Source organism: Salvelinus namaycush, chromosome 7 (genome assembly GCF_016432855.1).
Source record: "Salvelinus namaycush isolate Seneca chromosome 7, SaNama_1.0, whole genome shotgun sequence".
Classification (NCBI taxonomy): Eukaryota; Metazoa; Chordata; class Actinopteri; order Salmoniformes; family Salmonidae; genus Salvelinus; species Salvelinus namaycush.
The window spans coordinates 28,636,467-28,654,186 of NC_052313.1; the positions used below are offsets into that span (position 1 = coordinate 28,636,467).

The 17,720-nt window shown below is 44.0% G+C and overlaps 1 protein-coding gene across 2 annotated transcripts in view; it reads right to left on the minus strand.

Moving 5' to 3' along the window:
* The window catches only part of lmbr1 (limb development membrane protein 1), a 63,785-nt gene that overhangs the window by 39,811 nt on the left and 6,254 nt on the right, over positions 1–17,720 (minus strand). Inside the window, exons 2-6 of one of the 2 annotated variants that reach the window (XM_038997896.1) lie at positions 15,850–15,922; positions 14,725–14,764; positions 13,192–13,331; positions 12,072–12,175; positions 140–266 (exon numbers count right to left, since the gene is read on the minus strand). In XM_038997896.1, coding sequence (XP_038853824.1) covers positions 140–266; positions 12,072–12,175; positions 13,192–13,331; positions 14,725–14,764; positions 15,850–15,922 — 484 coding nt within the window. Of the gene's footprint in view, positions 1–139; positions 267–12,071; positions 12,176–13,191; positions 13,346–14,724; positions 14,765–15,849; positions 15,923–17,720 lie in introns of those variants that run through there. The other variant, XM_038997897.1, reaches the window with a different exon arrangement.

The window sequence follows — 17,720 nt, forward strand, 5'->3', positions numbered from 1 at the left end:
CGTTCCCAAATGGCACCCTTTTCCCTAGGTAGGGCACTACTTTCGACCAGGGCCCATAGAGGTCTTGGTCCAAAGTAGTGCACTGTTGGAGGGAATAGGGTGCCATCTGAGACACACACCAGAATCAGCATAGCCTTACCATAGAGTGACTCCATACTGGCTGCGTCATTGTCGATGAGCGCGGACGCCACCCAGACTATTCCTAGGATGAGCAGTCCGAGGAGGAAGAGCATCACAAAGGTCTCTAGAACCCGTGACTTAATGCCCTGCGAAGAAAAACCACACAGACGGAGGGGAGAGAGACGGGATGAACAAAAAGAGCCAAGTCACTGTTTTTATTCATAACAAGCTGGGATTTTCCCCCAGTTCTCCCGAGGCCATTCGCGTTGCAAGGAAGGTACGGCAAAACAAATGATGCCCTATTCCCTACGTAGTGCACTACTTTGGACCACAGCCCTATGGTAAGTAAGTAGGTAGCCTTGCCCGAGCCGGAACAGCCCATAGGGCAGTAGCCCATCTACTGTTTCTGGACGCTAGTCTATTGCATGGATTTACCCTGAACCCTTCTCCTGAACGCTGAGCACCAAGCAGAGGCATCAGGTCCCATTTTGATTCTTTTGTAGGACTCGACTCAAACCCCACAAAACGTTCCAATCTCAGGGAGGACACTAACCACAAGACCACTGAGCTGGTACGGGCCCTGGCCAAAAGAACTGGGAATAGAATGCCATTTGGGAAGCAATCCTGGTTCACAGAGGGAAACCTTGCAGACGCCGTCTCCGGCAGTCTCCGGAACAACCAGTACTGCTGCATTCTCCCCTCCATATAGTCCTACAGTATTTTGATTTGATATATTAGGATCCCTATTAGCGATGGGGCTAGTCTTACTGGGGACCGACACATGACGAAAAAGACAAAGACAAAATTACAATTGACATACATTTAAAAACATTAACGTGTAGTGTGTATGTTTGTGTGTGTGTACATTTATCAGTTACACATCCGTGTCAGTACAGACACAAGGTGGTCACATAGGGGAGAGGCTATGGTCAATAATATCAAAGGCTGTACTGAAATCTAACAGTACAGCTCCCACAATCTTCTCATTATCAATTTCTTTCAACCAATCACCAGTCATTTGTGTCAGTGCAGTGCATGTCGAGCGCCCTTCTCTATAAGCAGGCTGAAAGTCCGTTGTTCATTTGTTTACAGAGAAATAGCATTGTATTTGGTCAAACACCATTTGTTTGTCATTATTGATCGATAAGTCATTTTTTACACCTCTATTTTTTACATTTTGAATTACAAAATTCAAAATTACACAAGGCTTTTCTTGCGTTTTTTGTTTTATGCACGAGTACGATGACTCACTGTTCGTTGTTGGCATATCCTGCCTAAGTTTGCCCGCTTTGCCAATGAAGTAATCATTAAATAGTAATTGGACAGTCAGCCAGTCAGAGGTGCAGCCAGACTTATTAGCCACTCCCTTTGCCGCCATCTCTTTCAACAATACAGCTTTTCAATTCCTCATCAATCCACGGAGCCTCAACAGTTCTAACAGTCCCTTTCTAAACAGGTGCATGTTTATCAACAACTGGAAGAAGCAATTTCATAAATCCATAAAGTGCAGCGTCTGGATGCTCCTTATTAATCACATCAGACCAACAAATATTTTTGACATCATCCACATAAGAGTCTTTAAAATCTTTAGTATGATCACTTATACACTATTTTAGGCCCAGTTTAATTTTTTTTTGAATTGTGGCTTTCCTGGATATAGCAACTATATTGTGATCACTGCAACCAATGGGTACAGACACAGCTTCAGAACAAAGTTCTACAGCATTAGTAAAAATGTGATCGATACACGTGGATGATCTAGTTCGTGTAGTGTTTGTAAACACCCTGGTAGGTTGATTAATAACCTGAAGCAAATTGCAGGCACCGGTTACAGTGAGAAGCTTCCTCTTGAGCGGACAGCTTGACGAAAACCAGTCAATATTCAGGGCCCCAAGAAAGAAGTGTTCTCTGTTTCCATCACATACACTGTCAAGCATGTATACCTTCTCTATAAAAATCACCAGCAATAATCTCACGCTCTCATATTAAAAACGCCATTGTTTTACATTCGCGCTACGTCCCAAACGGCACCCTATTCCCTATGTAGTACGCTACTTTTAACCAGACCTTATAGGGGCCTGGTCAAAAGTAGTGCACCGTGTAGGGAATAGGGTGCCGTTTTGCGACGCAGCCTCAGTTCCAGATTGCAGCCCCACGCTTACTTAACTGATCCCGGTGAAGTCCACGTTAAAGCACCTTTTCTAACAGTATATTGGGCCTATAAAAAGGGTCTAACCAGACTCCCAGCCGGGGCTCGGAGCAGACTGGAGGTTAAAACATAAAAACGAGCTGAAGTGAAGCCTCACTACTGTCTGTAGATTAAGAGCAGGCCTCCCGTTACATCTGGGGGCAATTAGGGGGGCTCTTAACGCGCCCATTGCCCGGCGGGGTAATTTGGGTTTTCCGGGTCACAGACCGCTGAGTGGTTAATAAAGTCCTCTCTACCTGTTCAAACAGAGTCCACCCCCCCCGTGCCCGCCGGTAGAGGTGGACAGGCTCTGTCTGTGTCCCAAATGGCCCCCTATTTCCTGTATTGTGCACTGCTTTTGACCAAGGCCCATATGGCTCTGGTCAAAACGAGTGTACTATAAAGGAGTAGGGTGCCATTTGGGACACAACCTCTGCCTACAACACTGTGGAGGAGATACCGTCTGGCACTTACAGGAATAGGCTGCAAAGAATGACTTACACATGGCTTGCGGATAGCCTCAAATTGGGCATCTAATCAATTTGTTACTAGGTAGCTGATGATGTGCTAACTGATGTGCGGCGTATTTATGATCAGGTACTATACATAGTGCAGTGATCCTCTGTTTGAAGGCATCCTTTCATGTCACGTAACAGTTGTTGATCCCCTGTCTGAACTCTAAGGTTACCTATGACCATCGCCACTAGTACCACTGTCTTCCCAACCATTCTGATAATCAAATCACGTTCGGCAAACGTGTCTCATCCACACAGCTGTCAAATCTACATCCGCGTCACAAATGGCACCCTGTTCCCTATATAGTGCACTACTTTGGAGCCCTGGTCAAATGCAGTGCACCATATAGGGAATAGGGTGCTGTTTGGGACACACCCTAGACTTCTCATTTTCTCTACCTCACAGCATCATGTAGGCTCGATGGAAGGGACACGTGTAGAATTTTCTAGCACAGTGTCGAGTTGAGTCTAGAGCGCCCCAGTGTGGCCACGTCTGATACAGCCGCAACTCCGCAGGTACAGCAGGCCGCCCCCAGTCTCTAATGTGCGTCACAAATTACACCCTATTCTCCATTTACCATCTGGGCCCTGGTAAAAAAATATATAAAAAAGTAGTACACTACATAGTGAATAGGGTGCCATTTTAGACGCAACATAATTCCCCCGGTAGCCGTTATAAAACTCTATCTAGAGAAGCATCTCATGTTCAAGATATGGAAAGGTCTAAAATGGTATAATGACAGGCCCTTCATCTGACCTGCTCACTGAAACCTCTAGTGAAACCTCTAGTGAAACCTCTAGTGAAACCTCTAGTGAAACCTCTAGTGAAACCTCTAGTGAAACCTCTAGTGAAACCTCTAGTGAAACCTCTAGTGAAACCTCTAGTGAAACCTCTAGTGAAACCTCTAGTGAAACCTCTAGTGAAACCTCTAGTGAAACCTCTAGTGAAACCTCTAGTGAAACCTCTACCCTCCCATGTGCTCAGTTCTTCCTGCTGGACATAGGCTACATAACTACTGTGATGCTGACTGCAGTCTAGCAGCTCACGTCAGACCTGAACTGGCCAGTGGGGAGATCTCAACGCCGAAGAAAAGGAGATGAGAGAGAAAGAAGGGGAGGGAGAGATATAGATAGACAGGGGAGAAGGAGGAGAGAGAAAAGAACGTCTGCGAGCATCTCGTCCCCAGAGGTGAGAGGTGAGAGAGGAATGCTCTCAGAGACTTCTGTCACGTCCCACACGCGCTCTCTTAAGGAGGCCTTGGGACGGATAGGACCGTGCACGGGCCTGCTGCAGGAGGCGGCTCCGCTCAGGTGCCTCGGTCCACCTTAACCAGCAGCCCATGCCATGCTGAAGGTGTATCTCCTCTAGGCTGGGCATCTCAATCATTTATAAGCCTAAAATCATTACCCATTCAGATCATTTAGGGCAAAGGCAATGCCTGTCACCTCCCCGAATGTTATTCCTGGTTTCAGGCGTATTGGAGGGCCAAATGGAGTGTCAGAGAAAAGGTTGACCAAGTGTTGGGAAACGGAGGGTCTAAATTGCAAGCCCTTGAATTAATCCCTTATCACATGACATATTGCATTACTTATACTCTGCATTGTCCTTGTTTCTCTTTCATAAATTAGCGTCGATTTTATTCTTAAATAGATATCTTTTTTCATTGCGATTGTAAGCAATGCAGACAGTTGCCACAATCATCGAAACGTGGGAAACGTAGACAACGCTTGTTTAAAAACAGGCAAATCAAATCCCCCCTGGTCTCGTCGCAGCGACTGTCTCCCGGGAAAAAGAAAGGGAGAAACAAGGAAAAGGATCTGCGCCATCCAGAGCCGAGCGCCATCCAGAGCCGAGCGCCATCCAGAGCCGAGTTTCTATTCTTGCCATTCTAAAATGTGTACACCACCTCTATATATAGCAGCTCTGAAATATTCAGCATCCCCCCCCGACCCTCACACCGCCCTGCCGCCGAGCTTGGGGCTAGCTGCCTGCTCTGCCTAGTGCAGCTCCACTGGAATACCAGGGAATCAGAGACTTCGAAGAAATGTGTGTGAGACACTGCACTGTGTGTGTGCTCACCCAGACCCATCCACAAGAGGCATCCCAAACCACCAGCAACCCAGGGGATACTGAATCAGAGGTCTTCACGGGTCCACCGCAACTCAAAAACCTGAGACCCGACCCGAGCTCCGAACAGGTTCGAGTTCAAACGGGTCCTCGGATCTATGCAACTACAGCTGATATACCTGAGTGGACCAGACCACAGCTCTGCATAAAGCCTATTGCTTTTAGGTTAATAAGGGGACGTTGTTGACTTATATTAAGCCTAGCCTACTACACATTAACCTGAATAACTTAGCTGACAACGAATAAATCAAATTGTCGCACTTTTATCGGGTCCTTTCGGGTTTGTGTAGGAAATCGAGGGGTCCAGTTCTGGTTGGATCCAACTTTTTGGACCTGTGAAGACCTCTACAGAGAATCACTGGATGCCTTAATACCAAAACTGAACATCCTTTTACTCCGTAGGATCAGAAATGACATATTTGCATACTGCAATGTACAGCACAATGGCTACATGCATCCCTGTAACATGTCCTTGGAGAAGCATAGCTAGGCAGTGTCTGTGTCCCAAATGGCACCCTAATTCCCTATTGAGTGCACTACTTTGGGGGTCAGGTCAAAAGCAATCCACTATATAGGGAACAGGGTGCCATTCGGGACGCAGACACACTGTGTTTCATCAAATAGAGAGCCAGTTCTCTGGGAGCTGAATGTCATTGTGCCATGGTGTGCTATTCCCTCCACTTCCCCAGGGCAGAGAAAGGCAGAGAGAAGAGAGAGAGAGAAAGACAGCGAGAGAGAGAAAGAGAGAAAGAAGAGAAAGAGAGAGAGAGAAGAAAGAGAGAAGGGATAGGAGATGGTACATAGAGAGGGAGAAAACGGGGAGTGAGGTAGAAAACGGTGAGTGAGGGAGAAAAATGAAAAAAAAGGGCAGGGCCCGCTGCAGAGAGACAGAGAGAGGGGGACAGGAGAATAAGGAAATAGGAGAGGGACTACAGTAAATCTCACAAGGATAGAATAAAGAGGATTCATAGGGAACGCGGAGAGCCACAGAGAGAGAGACTGATAAGAGAGGAGCTTCCTTCCAGCCCACCCATTAATCTGCAGCGGGTCAGCACGGCGGCAGAGATCATCCCACTGCCCATCACTCCTCTTCCTGACAGGACCGTGTGGGATGGAGGGAGGGAGCCGACACCCATTCCACCACTCCCAGCCAGTCCACCTCTCTACCTCCGCAGCGCCAGATGCCAAGGGCCCTTATTAGTGTACCCTTCAGCCCCGGCCTTCAGCTCTGGCCGTGTCAGAGACAGAAAACAGAGAGGGAGCCGCTGGACTGGAGAGCCTCCCCCTGTAAAGCCGTCGCAAACTAAAACTTCTAAAGACACGGCAGTAGGCGCATGGGAAACCGTTTGCTTCACGTTGTAGCTCGATCGTTTGTTTTCCCCCTACAGTGACTCCATCTTGTTGTCATTACCAAGAGGTGTCAGGCTGATAAGTCTCCAAAGAATAAATGACTGTCACCTGGGTTTTGTCAAGACAAGAGGACGGTTATATCGACGAGCACAGAGTGGCTCAATATAGAAGGCCTGCCAACAAGCAACCTCAATAACATAACTGAAAATCATCCTTAAAATCGTGAATACATCTTTGTTTCCCTTGACAAAACCCAGGATCAAACCAATGAATGAATTTCTTGTGACTCAAGTAAATAAATAACATTGGATGTGAATCTCAGGCTTGTATGTCAAGCACTATAATTTTAGACATAAATATGTGTAATACCCCAAAACACTATACCAGCTAGCTATAAAATAAACAGACAATTTCATCCAACAATTCAAACGCAGTCCCTCTCTAGGAGCTGATCATTTTGTTTGAAAGACAGAGGAGAAGAAGAAAACCCTGAACAGTGCGCTTTTCAAATGCTCTGCTCAAGCCAATATGTTGCCATGGCGACAGACATTGTAAAGGAGGGGCTTTTCGCAAGACATTCTGACCTTAAAGGAAGGTACGTGAACATCACTTGCCAGAGCGAAGGCCTGGGAAAAATGTCTACATGTGCAGGGAGATTTGAAATAAATATCCAGGCTCCATTGTGGAGCACCAACAAAGAAGAGTATCTTAGTAACTAGCACAAGGCGGTTTGCCTTCGCAATAAAACACACTTAAAAAAAAAAAAATCACAGGCTTTAGCCTTAAGATTGATGAGGAGCTTCTTTAAGCAACAGATGAAAACTGCTGGCCCATAGCTGGGACAATCTCTCGGTCAGACTAAGTCTGTGTCCCAAATCGTCACAGCCTTACTATATAGTGCACTAATTTTGAACGTAACCTAAGTCGGCGTGGTCCATCATACAAATATTGACCGACCATCATAACAACGCTATCTACTGGTGGTGCATACTAGGGCTTGTAACCGGTTCAGGGAACAGAACCGAGCACGTACGTTTTTCGAGGAACAGAATCCGAACCGGGAACGAAAGTGATCTACACTGTTCCAGAACAGAACCGCTATTTTAAAAGCATGGGAAGCAGTTAATAATGTTATTTTACAATGTGCCTATGCAAAGCCCTCACTCTGTCACTCAGAAACGTATTCCAGTGTCTGCCTGCCAGCTGAAAACATTTGCCAGTGTTTGTGAGCATGTGTGTAGGCAACCTGCCCCTCCAAAGCGTGCAACCGACTGACATTACAAGCGTTATTCAGAAATTTTTAGGGAGAGATTTTACGGATACTCTAGTTCTCACGTTTCACATTGGGTTAATTAAGTACAAAAAGGTAAGACGTGTTTTTAATTCTGGTGCCGCTCTGCGTACCCTCAAGCTTGTTAACTATCTAGCTCTGGTCCAACGTTAAGCCGACTCTCGGAAGTTCAAAGACATTCAAAGCCAGTCACGGCTAAAAGGGATCGAGGATTTGAATTCATTTACTTTTTGTAGCAGGTTTAGGAGAACTTAGGCAACAGCTTAGGAGAATTAACTTGGCAGATAAGGAGAATTTTGTTAAGGTTAGGAAAAGCGTTAGGGCTAACAAAAAATAAACTTCACAAAAGCTGGATCTCTTCTATACATGACCATATAAGCCGCTCCTCCGTAGGAAAAATGATGTGGTCCTAATTCAGACAACGCATGTCATACTGTAACAAGATGCCCAGCGCTACTAGCTAAACCTCCTCCCTTCACCTGGTCTCCCCACCCAAAACATTTCAGCCAAATCTCGCATCCTACACTTGTCTGATCATCTTGTATGTATACAACTATAGCTTGCTTGCTCCATATTAAGCTGCTCTATCCGCACTGATTGGCGAAGTAATTTAATGTTGAGCTAATGTCTTTTTTCCCCTCTTCGATATCAGAGGTTTAAAAGGGAACAAAGCAACGATAAACCTGTACTTTTTTGGGTTCGAACCGGTTCAGGACTTTATATTGCAGGTCGGAATAGAGGAACGAAACATATATTTTTTTTAGGGCTGTTGCGGTGACCGTATTACCGCCACACCGGAGGTCACTAGTCATGAAGGCAGTCAAATTCCATGTGACCGTTTAGTCACGGTAATTAGGCTTCTCCAAGCTTTGATGCTGCTGATGGTCATTAGTATCCTACCAAACTTGGTACTCAGCACTCTATTGTACTTATAAGCACTGACACCAATGCAAACGAATCAAACACTTGAGAGCCCATGAGCTCATGTTGCACAACATTTCTATAGGCTATGCAATCGCGCGAGAAAACAGAGTGATGGCCTCTACTAAAAAGAGGATCCCATCAGCTTTCTATAGGCTATTCCTACTATATTTATTTCCCAACTTTCCTAATTTTAAGCACATTGTTTATCTTTACAACAGGAGTATAGCCAACCTGGCTGGCATGAAAATGAACCACGGGAAAAGCATCCTCCATTCGCTATTTAAGCCCATAGATGACATGTATTTTTTCCCGCTGCTCCTGCTTCGAGACAGGTGCATGAAAATGGTCCATTCTAAATCAAAACAAATTTCACACATATTATTTAGTATATGTAAAGACAAGATTCAATCAAGAATAGTCTGATGGGTGACAATATTAGCCTATCACTTATATATTTAGATGATCTATTTAGTAGTGATACAAACCTTATCAAAAACATAGGCCTGCATTTTTTCTAATCATAGTCGCACACCTCATGTAGCCTAGCCCATATGCCTATATATTTTGATAAGATAACTAAAGTGGCCAAATATCTTTTAAAAATTAAGCACATTAAGCCACTTTACAAGGGGTTTAGAGCCTAACTGGCATACATAAGCGTGAGTTTCAAGATTGGGGAAGAAAATGTTCACCATAAAAATGCACCTTCATAATAAAAGCATGACATGCATAATTTGCAGTCACTTTTGATAAATGGTGTTTTCCCGCTAATGGAACAATTGCGCTTATAGTCTACTGCCGTGTGTGCATTGCTGCGCTTACATTGTGAAGAAATGGCCTAATAGTTTATCATCAACATTTAAAGCGAAATGTTCTGTTCTGACAAAAAGTAAACGTGGACAGTTCTTCCAATATCTTCAATGTGCACCTCGAAATTGGATAAGGACACGTCCAGTTGCGTCCCCGATGTGTCTATCTTCACTTGCAGCCTGTGAGAAAGACCTGCTCACGTGATGGAGAACCATGTGAGTGAGAGGTGCTTAGGAGCACACTCAACACAGAATAGCCGCATGTGCGCACTCCCTCAAATCGTTTGGAGAAAATATTGATATTTTATTCAGCTTTGTTCAATTGTATTCTTCATACTATTAAATAATGCCACGGAATTCTAAGCAAATCTTGTCTGCTAAATGAACTAGTGTAGCCCACAACCAAAGTCAGATCAGGACCTAACATAAGAACAACTTAGAGTATGCTATTCTGTTCTTCTGAAATAGAAATTTTCTTCATATCATGCTTCTTTAGACCAGTCTAAAATAAAACAGATTTATTGTGAAGGTGTAGGCTATATTACATGGATTTATTTGACTTTTTTTATTTTTTTTTATGTAGATGTTCCAAAGGTCTGCGTCAGTGGCTTGTAGGTGTAGGAGCAAGGAGATGCTAAATGTGTTTATGTTAATTAACGGTCATGAGGCGACAGTTATTTGCTTGACAATCACCTGCTGACGAAATTTCGTGACCGCCACAGCCCCAGTTCTGTTCAGAATAAAACGATTGGAAAATGATTTAAGTTCCAACCCCTGGTGCATACACAACAGTCCCTTTGCCCTCCACGCCAGAGGGATCATTGACCAAAAGATAATGTTGTTAATATCTTCAACAACAACAAAAAAATGACATAATATGCGGGAATCATAGCCAAAATGTGAAGGGGGGAAAAACGGTTTGATTTAAAGCCTAAATGATCTGGCCCTTCATCACAAAATAGAGCTGGTCTAATATCTCTTTATAAGCGTGAGGTGATAACGAGTTGGCACACGGGCTGCAGCGTAAATGGGTTTCTTGAGCCAAAACGCTCAACTGTAAGATGACATTTAAAAATCTGCCACTTCTCTGCAATGAATTTAAAAAGCATTTTGCAACCATTAGTAATTAATAATTGCAGGTAAGATTTGAGAGAGTCAGTCCGAGAGAATAAGAGAGGTAATATGGTTAGTATTGGGTATTTCATGTTGGTGAATAAAGTTAGTTCATACCCACATTTTGACGGAGTCAATCCGATTCATCCACAATTTAGACAATTTGAAAGTGTTAAATCACCCGGGCAGCAGAACCTCTGAAGAGTGAGCTAATAAATTTTAAAAAAGCTGAGATTTCGATCTCGGTTCAACTCGGAGAACTTTAGTGCCCTCATCAAAACTAAAACAAAGCCACGCGAAAAGCCTGACTTAAACCGTTACCAGTTCAATTCGTCGTTCACTTCATTTCCGCAGTCAAAGGGACTTTTCAGTGGCGTAACATTACGGCCACATAAACCCCTGAGATGTAATACTCAGTCTCTAATACTCTTATCGGGAGAGGGCTAATATCACATTATAAAAACTGAAATCCGGCTTTCATGTCATCCTGTGGCCGGTTTGTTGAGTGACTCAGCGGGGTGCTTCATTTGGCCAAATGAGAGCAGTTGGGTCCCAGCCCTTTCCTCTGTTCACACACACACAATATACCTGGATGTGTAGCCAACATTAAGCAGTGCTTCCTCTCAGAAAACGTATGGACGATCAGTAGCGAGAAACAGTCACAGAAGTTCAAAATGAAAGAGTACAAAACCATAAAGTGGCAGAGGCCCGTGTGTTCCACTTCCTAGCCATCGTGGACTTTATTACAAGAAATCCAACCGAAACAAATTAACAGCCGGGCCCCAAACAAACGGGGCCGTAAACTACAGTAAGAGACAAATTTTTATGTACGTTTGCCAGGAGGGACATAAACCAGAGGGGTTTCAAACTGTGACATAGAATAGAGGTGCTTTAAAAGTAAATCTTCCTCCCCCCTTTTTGGGCTCTATTGTGCTGTCATGTTGTTCCGTCTTTATGGACTCGCAGAACACGGGCCTCTGACTTTTTTTTTCTCGGGGTAATTAATTAAAACGAGGAAGTTCGAGGAGCCTTACAACTCGATTATTAGGCTGTCCTTTTGAAGTTTTATTTTAGGGCGGAGGAGGGAGGCCGAATCAGGCCCTAAATCACGGGGGCCGATGTTCGTGGTGTTGAACTGTTTGCGGCGTCTGGCTTATTGGAACGGCTTGTCAGGATGTGGCGGCCGCCGAAGACCAGATTGTCGCCGTTTCATGGTTAATGAGGTTTTTGCGGCCGCAGTTACGGTCAACCGATGAGAGTCAGAGAAAGAGTAATGACCAGGCACCTGCTGCTGCCACTAGACATCCTCTCAAATCAGACAGACAGAGACAGACAGAATGTAAACAGGAATTGATAGAGATTCTTAAACAATGAAAGGCAGGCAAACAGAATAATCTACTCTGCAACCTGCTTATGCCAGTCAACTCAACAGCCATTGGTCACAATCAATAGGATTAATGACCGATGAAAACGGTGCAGTTTAGATAAGGCACAGCGGACAATTTCAAACAGTTGTGTGACAACAATGGAGAAATCAATCACAAAAGATCAAGAGTTCATCAATACTACAAGAGCATGTTAAAACCAAAATACACAGGTTTTAGCAGGTTGTTAGCAACCGTGCATTTTGTACCTTTTTTGATCCAGCAAATCCCTCGGACTCCAGAAAGAAATAGGCGAAGGGCATCAGGACGAAGAGGCAGAGATTGGAGAAGAGCGACACCAGATTCCACAGGCCTGTATGGGCAACATTTTATCTACTTAACAATCAGTCTTTCAAGATTGTCACCAAGCCAAATACAACATGACAGAAATCACAACTTACAATAAAACACCTCCTCCTCAGACCTCGGCTGCATCCTAAATGCCACCCTATTCTCCACAGTGCATTACTTGTAACCAGGGCCTATAAGGCTCTGGTCAAAAGTTGTGCACTATGTAGTGCAATATATAGGGAATAGGGCGCCATTTGGGACACATCTCTTGAGTCATGAGAAAGAGTTGCTTTGGATAGATAGAAAGCACTGCTGCGTCCACTGGCCACAATCCATTCCTGCAGTCATCTGCTAAACCGTGGACTCTGATGACCCCTTGTGGCTGGAAATCAAGATGTTTTTACTACCCTGGTCTTGTGGAGCTATGGATGTGCAGACCTTTGTTCTCAGAAAGAACTAATCACACCTGTTTCAGCTAATGATATGTTAATGACTTGAGTCAGGTGTGTAGAATGTGGCACCCTGCAGGCCACCGGGAATGTGGTTGGTGACTATTGCCGTTGGGGTCATGTTTTAGGCAAACTTTGCAGTCATGCACAACTATAAATCAAGTCTTGACTAATGTAACCTTCTCTGATAGACCACCAGGTTCTGTCCAAAATGGCACCATATTCCCTTTGAAGTGCACTTATTTTGATGAAGGCCCATAGGGCTCTGGTCAAAAGTAGTGTACTTAACAGGGAATAGTGTGTCATTTAGGACATATTCCCACCAGTTTCTGTGGGAACAGATCTTTGTGACACGATGTATAAAAGGAGCGATTCTGTTATGTTACATGTGGTTAAGTGAGCGAAAAGCACTCAAAACAAGGAAGTCAATCCACATTGAACCTCCGTCCTAAATGGCACCCTATTCCCTACACAGTGCAATACTTTTGACCAGAACCCTATGGGCCCGGGTCAAAAGTAGTGTACTATATTGGGTGCCATTTGGGACGCACCCAAAATAATAGAATTCAATGTGAATGACAGTACTGACCATGGATGAGGGAGCCATTGAGCCACTGAATGTAGTAGTTTCTGGGGAAGGAGAGCAGGATCTCATTGCTGATGATTGAGAAAGGCAGGAGGAGAACAGCCCCACCCGACATGGCCAGGGTGAAGGTGCACATGTACAGTCTGTGGGGAGGAGCCTCACACACACACACACACACACACAGAGAGAGAGAGCGAATGAGAGGAATTAGTAAGAAAGTCTACAGTTTGCTGTGGAATCAGTTTAGTTAAAAATAGAATCCTTACTTGCTTTACCAATTTTCATATATACCCATTGATTCTTGAAGAATATAACTCATGAGTTATGTTTGTTTTACGCCAATGTTTGTAAACAATGTAAACAAACACTGTACAGCCTCAAAACATGGTTAAAACTATAAAACTTGTTTGTAATTAAGAATTCTAGCTATAAGGAATTGTTAAATGACATGTATCGTAGTATTTATTCATAAAAATGTCAGTGTCACAGCTCTACACATCAGCATTCAAATACATACAATGGCGACATTCATGCAGCAGGCTATGAATCATTTGACAAAATTGTATTACTCAAGTATAACTGTAGGCCGGCCAACTGCCATTTAAGGATTAGTGTTAGATTACACGTCGCATTAATAGAGAATCTGCCTGTATATACAGTGTGACAGGGATTAATAATAAGGGAATAAAGTTGTTGAGTGTCACAGGCAGCCTCCCAAATGGCACCCTATTCCCTATATAGTGCACTACTTTTGACCAGAGCCTTATGAGCCCTGGTCAAAAGTAGTGCACAACACTACATAGGGAATAGGGATCAATTTGGGACGCACAACAGTTGACAACTTAACTTAAAAACTAGTGGAGCAGATGGCCACTTCAGTATCTATGAGCTAAATGTCTCTCCACCCCTACAACCTGGCATCCCAGCAGAGCAGGGGCCTGGGCTGCAGCCTACACGTGGAGGTTGCCAGATTCTGCTGCCCAGAGGACTACACTACACCATCTGCTCTGGTTCTCCGCGGGAAGCGGGCAAGGTCGCCACTTTGATATATGGCTCGAGAACCTAATTCATTTAAAATGTTACACCATTTACTTGGCTCAGCCATTTCCCCTTGCAATATCACCATCAGCTGGACCAAAGAGGACAAATGACAAATGGGCCGCAAACATATGGCCACAAAGGCCATTGTTATTGCTTTATTACCAGAGTTGTGCTAGGCTCCGCGTGCAGCGGTGATGCAACGTGAGTGACAAGTCACATCAGCCATTCAAACCAAGAAAGGCTACGCTATTGTTTCTCCAAAACTTGACTGCCTGACCCTCAGCCGTTCCACATATCTGATCTATTCCAACATTAGCACACCTGATTCATCAAATCAGGACTTGCTGATTAGTTGGCTAGTTGAATCAGGTGCAACTTGGGGAAAAAATTGAATATGTGGAATGGCTGAGGGTCACAGGGATCGGTTCAGGAAACACTGAGATACTAAAAGTAAAGTGATTGCTCAACCGCTTTATTGAAAGTAGTTCTACTCACGATATTCTGTTGACGACAGCATCTTCATCCTCCTGGTCATCTGAGGGAGGGGAAACCACTTAGTCACAGCAGGTACAGCAAGTGAACCCTACAGAGACAACCAAGGGGCCCCTCTTGGGACTACAAACCCCATGTTGCCTGGTTCAAATCCCAGATGGTACGACAATTAATGCATCAATGAAACTTAGGGAGTCCCTTTTTCCTACGGTCCTAGTCTACGGGCCAGTACCAAACGGCTTAATATTCTCTATATAGTGCACTGCTTTTGACCAGTGTCCACAGGGCCTATGTAGGGAATAGGGTGCCATTTGGGATATTTTAGCTACTGTACTGGGTGCAGTGAAAAGAACAACCTAGATTGTGTGGGCACAACAATCCCCAGAGGATGTTTGACGTGGTCTACTTTTAAAGAGCTTCGAGAAACCAGGGCAACCTGGACATCCCACATTTGTCCAAGAACAACGGGTGTAGAACAGACTTCATGATGCCTCAGAGTGATTCTTCATATAGTCCAACTTGCAGTTAGGCTGGCTATAGGACCATTTTCACACATGATTATGGACCATCGGTCTATACCATCAACACACTTCAATGTGGGTGTGGGGGTCATTATTTGCATCGTATGGAACATAATATGAAAAGCCATATACTTTCATCTTGAGAGAATTCCTTCCCGACGAATGAACATCAAAAGGGTGATTGCATTTGCTGGCCACTACTGGAAATGCATCGGAAGTTTGATCAAATGTACATGCATTTTCACCAGGTACAAGTCTCATAGTATAATATGCTGGGTTGGGGATATGTCATTCTGTCAGTCAGACGCAGGTCAGCTCCTCGTTACTCATTTACCATGAGGTGTGTCTAATGTACGTTACATAGTCATATACAGTCCATACACAGTCCTTACACATGTGAGAGTCTATGTGCAAACACAGCATGAACAAAAGATAGAGCTTTGCAATATTTGCTGAAACAAATGGGACTGTGTGTGTGCAAGGTGTGCAAGTACCAGGCGTGTATGACATAGATTTTCTTTTTTTGATAGATGAGAAGTTGGTACCACCGCATGTTTTGGTATTTTAAGTACAATATTCACCATAAAAACAGAACATGACCACTAACCTGTTTTCCTCTTGTACCTGGTGATGATGCAATACGACACAATGTAGAGTACCGCAAACAGTAGGAAACAAATCTGAAAAGACAAACAAAAACGATTATGAACACTTAGAAAACTGCTGCAGTGTACATACATTATCAATGTTACAATATCTGGCATGACGTTGACGTGAACGCGAAGCACAATTCGACACACTTACTAGCCTCCCCTACAGACATGGGGCTCCATCCCAAATGGCTCCCTATTCCCTACTTAGTGCACTACTTTTGACCAGGGCCCATAGGGCTCCATTTCGGGAACCTGATATTGTACCATGACATTTACCATACTAATATAATAAACAGGCGACACGTGGTCTATGACAGCAAGTGTGCTAGGATATGCATCATTGGCATCATGTGCCGTATACATGGAGTAATTTCCTTAGGACAGCTATGACTGATGGAAGTTGGGATGGTTGCTTGGATGAATACCAGTCATGCATGTAGCCTTCATCAGGTTACAGACAGACAACCCCCCGAAAGGCCTCTCTCAAGTCTAGGTAATTCACTCATACAGGGAACGAATAGCATGGGTGGGAGGGTGCCGACACTGGTGCTGCCCATTACTCAACAGCACCTTGCCTTGTTTAATGAACACATGCCCAGTCTACGTCTCAGAGTAGGAGCGCTGATGTCGGATCAGGTCCCCCCTGTCCGCGTGATCTTATTCATGATGATCCAAAAGTTGAAACTGATCCTAGGTCAGTGCTCCTAGTCTGAGACACTTTATGAATCAGGTTACAGGCCACACCACATCCAAAGCAAATTGTGTAAACAGAATAGTGTTGAAGGCAGATCTTACTTCACATATACTGTTCATGTAAAAAGGCCCCAACACTGGGTTAAACTATAAGTGATCATAGTTTGACACGAGATAGGCCAACAATTCCAATTTGAACTAACGCCACAAACTAGGCTAATTAATGAATTAGTCTACATGCAGCATGATCTGGAATTAGGCGTTCTAACAACGACTGAATGAATTTTTCAGAGTGCCATTCCCAAACCCTGGTCCTCAGAGACCCAGCATTGACAGAAATATCCCACATTCCCCTTCAGACAGTGGGACAGACAGCAACTAGGCCTAATGTTACAATCATCCTCGTCCGCAGCAGCGGCACGATCAGCAACATCTCCCGTCTCTACATTACACAACACATGAGACGACAAGAGTCAGCAAGAGTGCAGGCAGCCAAGACACATTCAACCTGGATAAAGTACGCATAGACAAAGAATGGCTCAAAAAATATATATAATAATACATATACACACAGACACATATACACACACACACATACATACATATATATACACACACACACACACAGTTGAAGTCAGAAGTGTACATACACCTTAGCCAAATATATTTAAACTCAGTTTCACAGTTCCTGACATTTAATCCTAGTAAAAAATTCCCTGTTTTAGGTCAATTAAGATCACCACTTTATTTTAAGAATGTGAAATGTCAGAATAATAGTAGAGAGAATGATTTATTTCAGCTTTTATTTCTTTCATCACATTCCCAGTGGGTCAGAAGTTTACATACACTGAATTAGTATTTGGTAGCATTGCCTTTCAATTGTTTAACTTGGGTCAAAGGTTTTGGGTAGCCTTCCACAAGTTTCCAACAATAAGTTGGGTGAATTATGGTCCATTCCTCCTGACACAGCTGGTGTAACTGAGTCAGGTTTGTAGGCCTCCTTGCTCGCACACGCTTTTTCAGTTCTGCCCACAAATTTTCTATAAGATTGAGGTCAGGGCTTTGTGATGGCCACTCCAATACCTTGACTTTGATGTCCTTAAGCCATTTTGCCACAACTTTGGAAGTATGC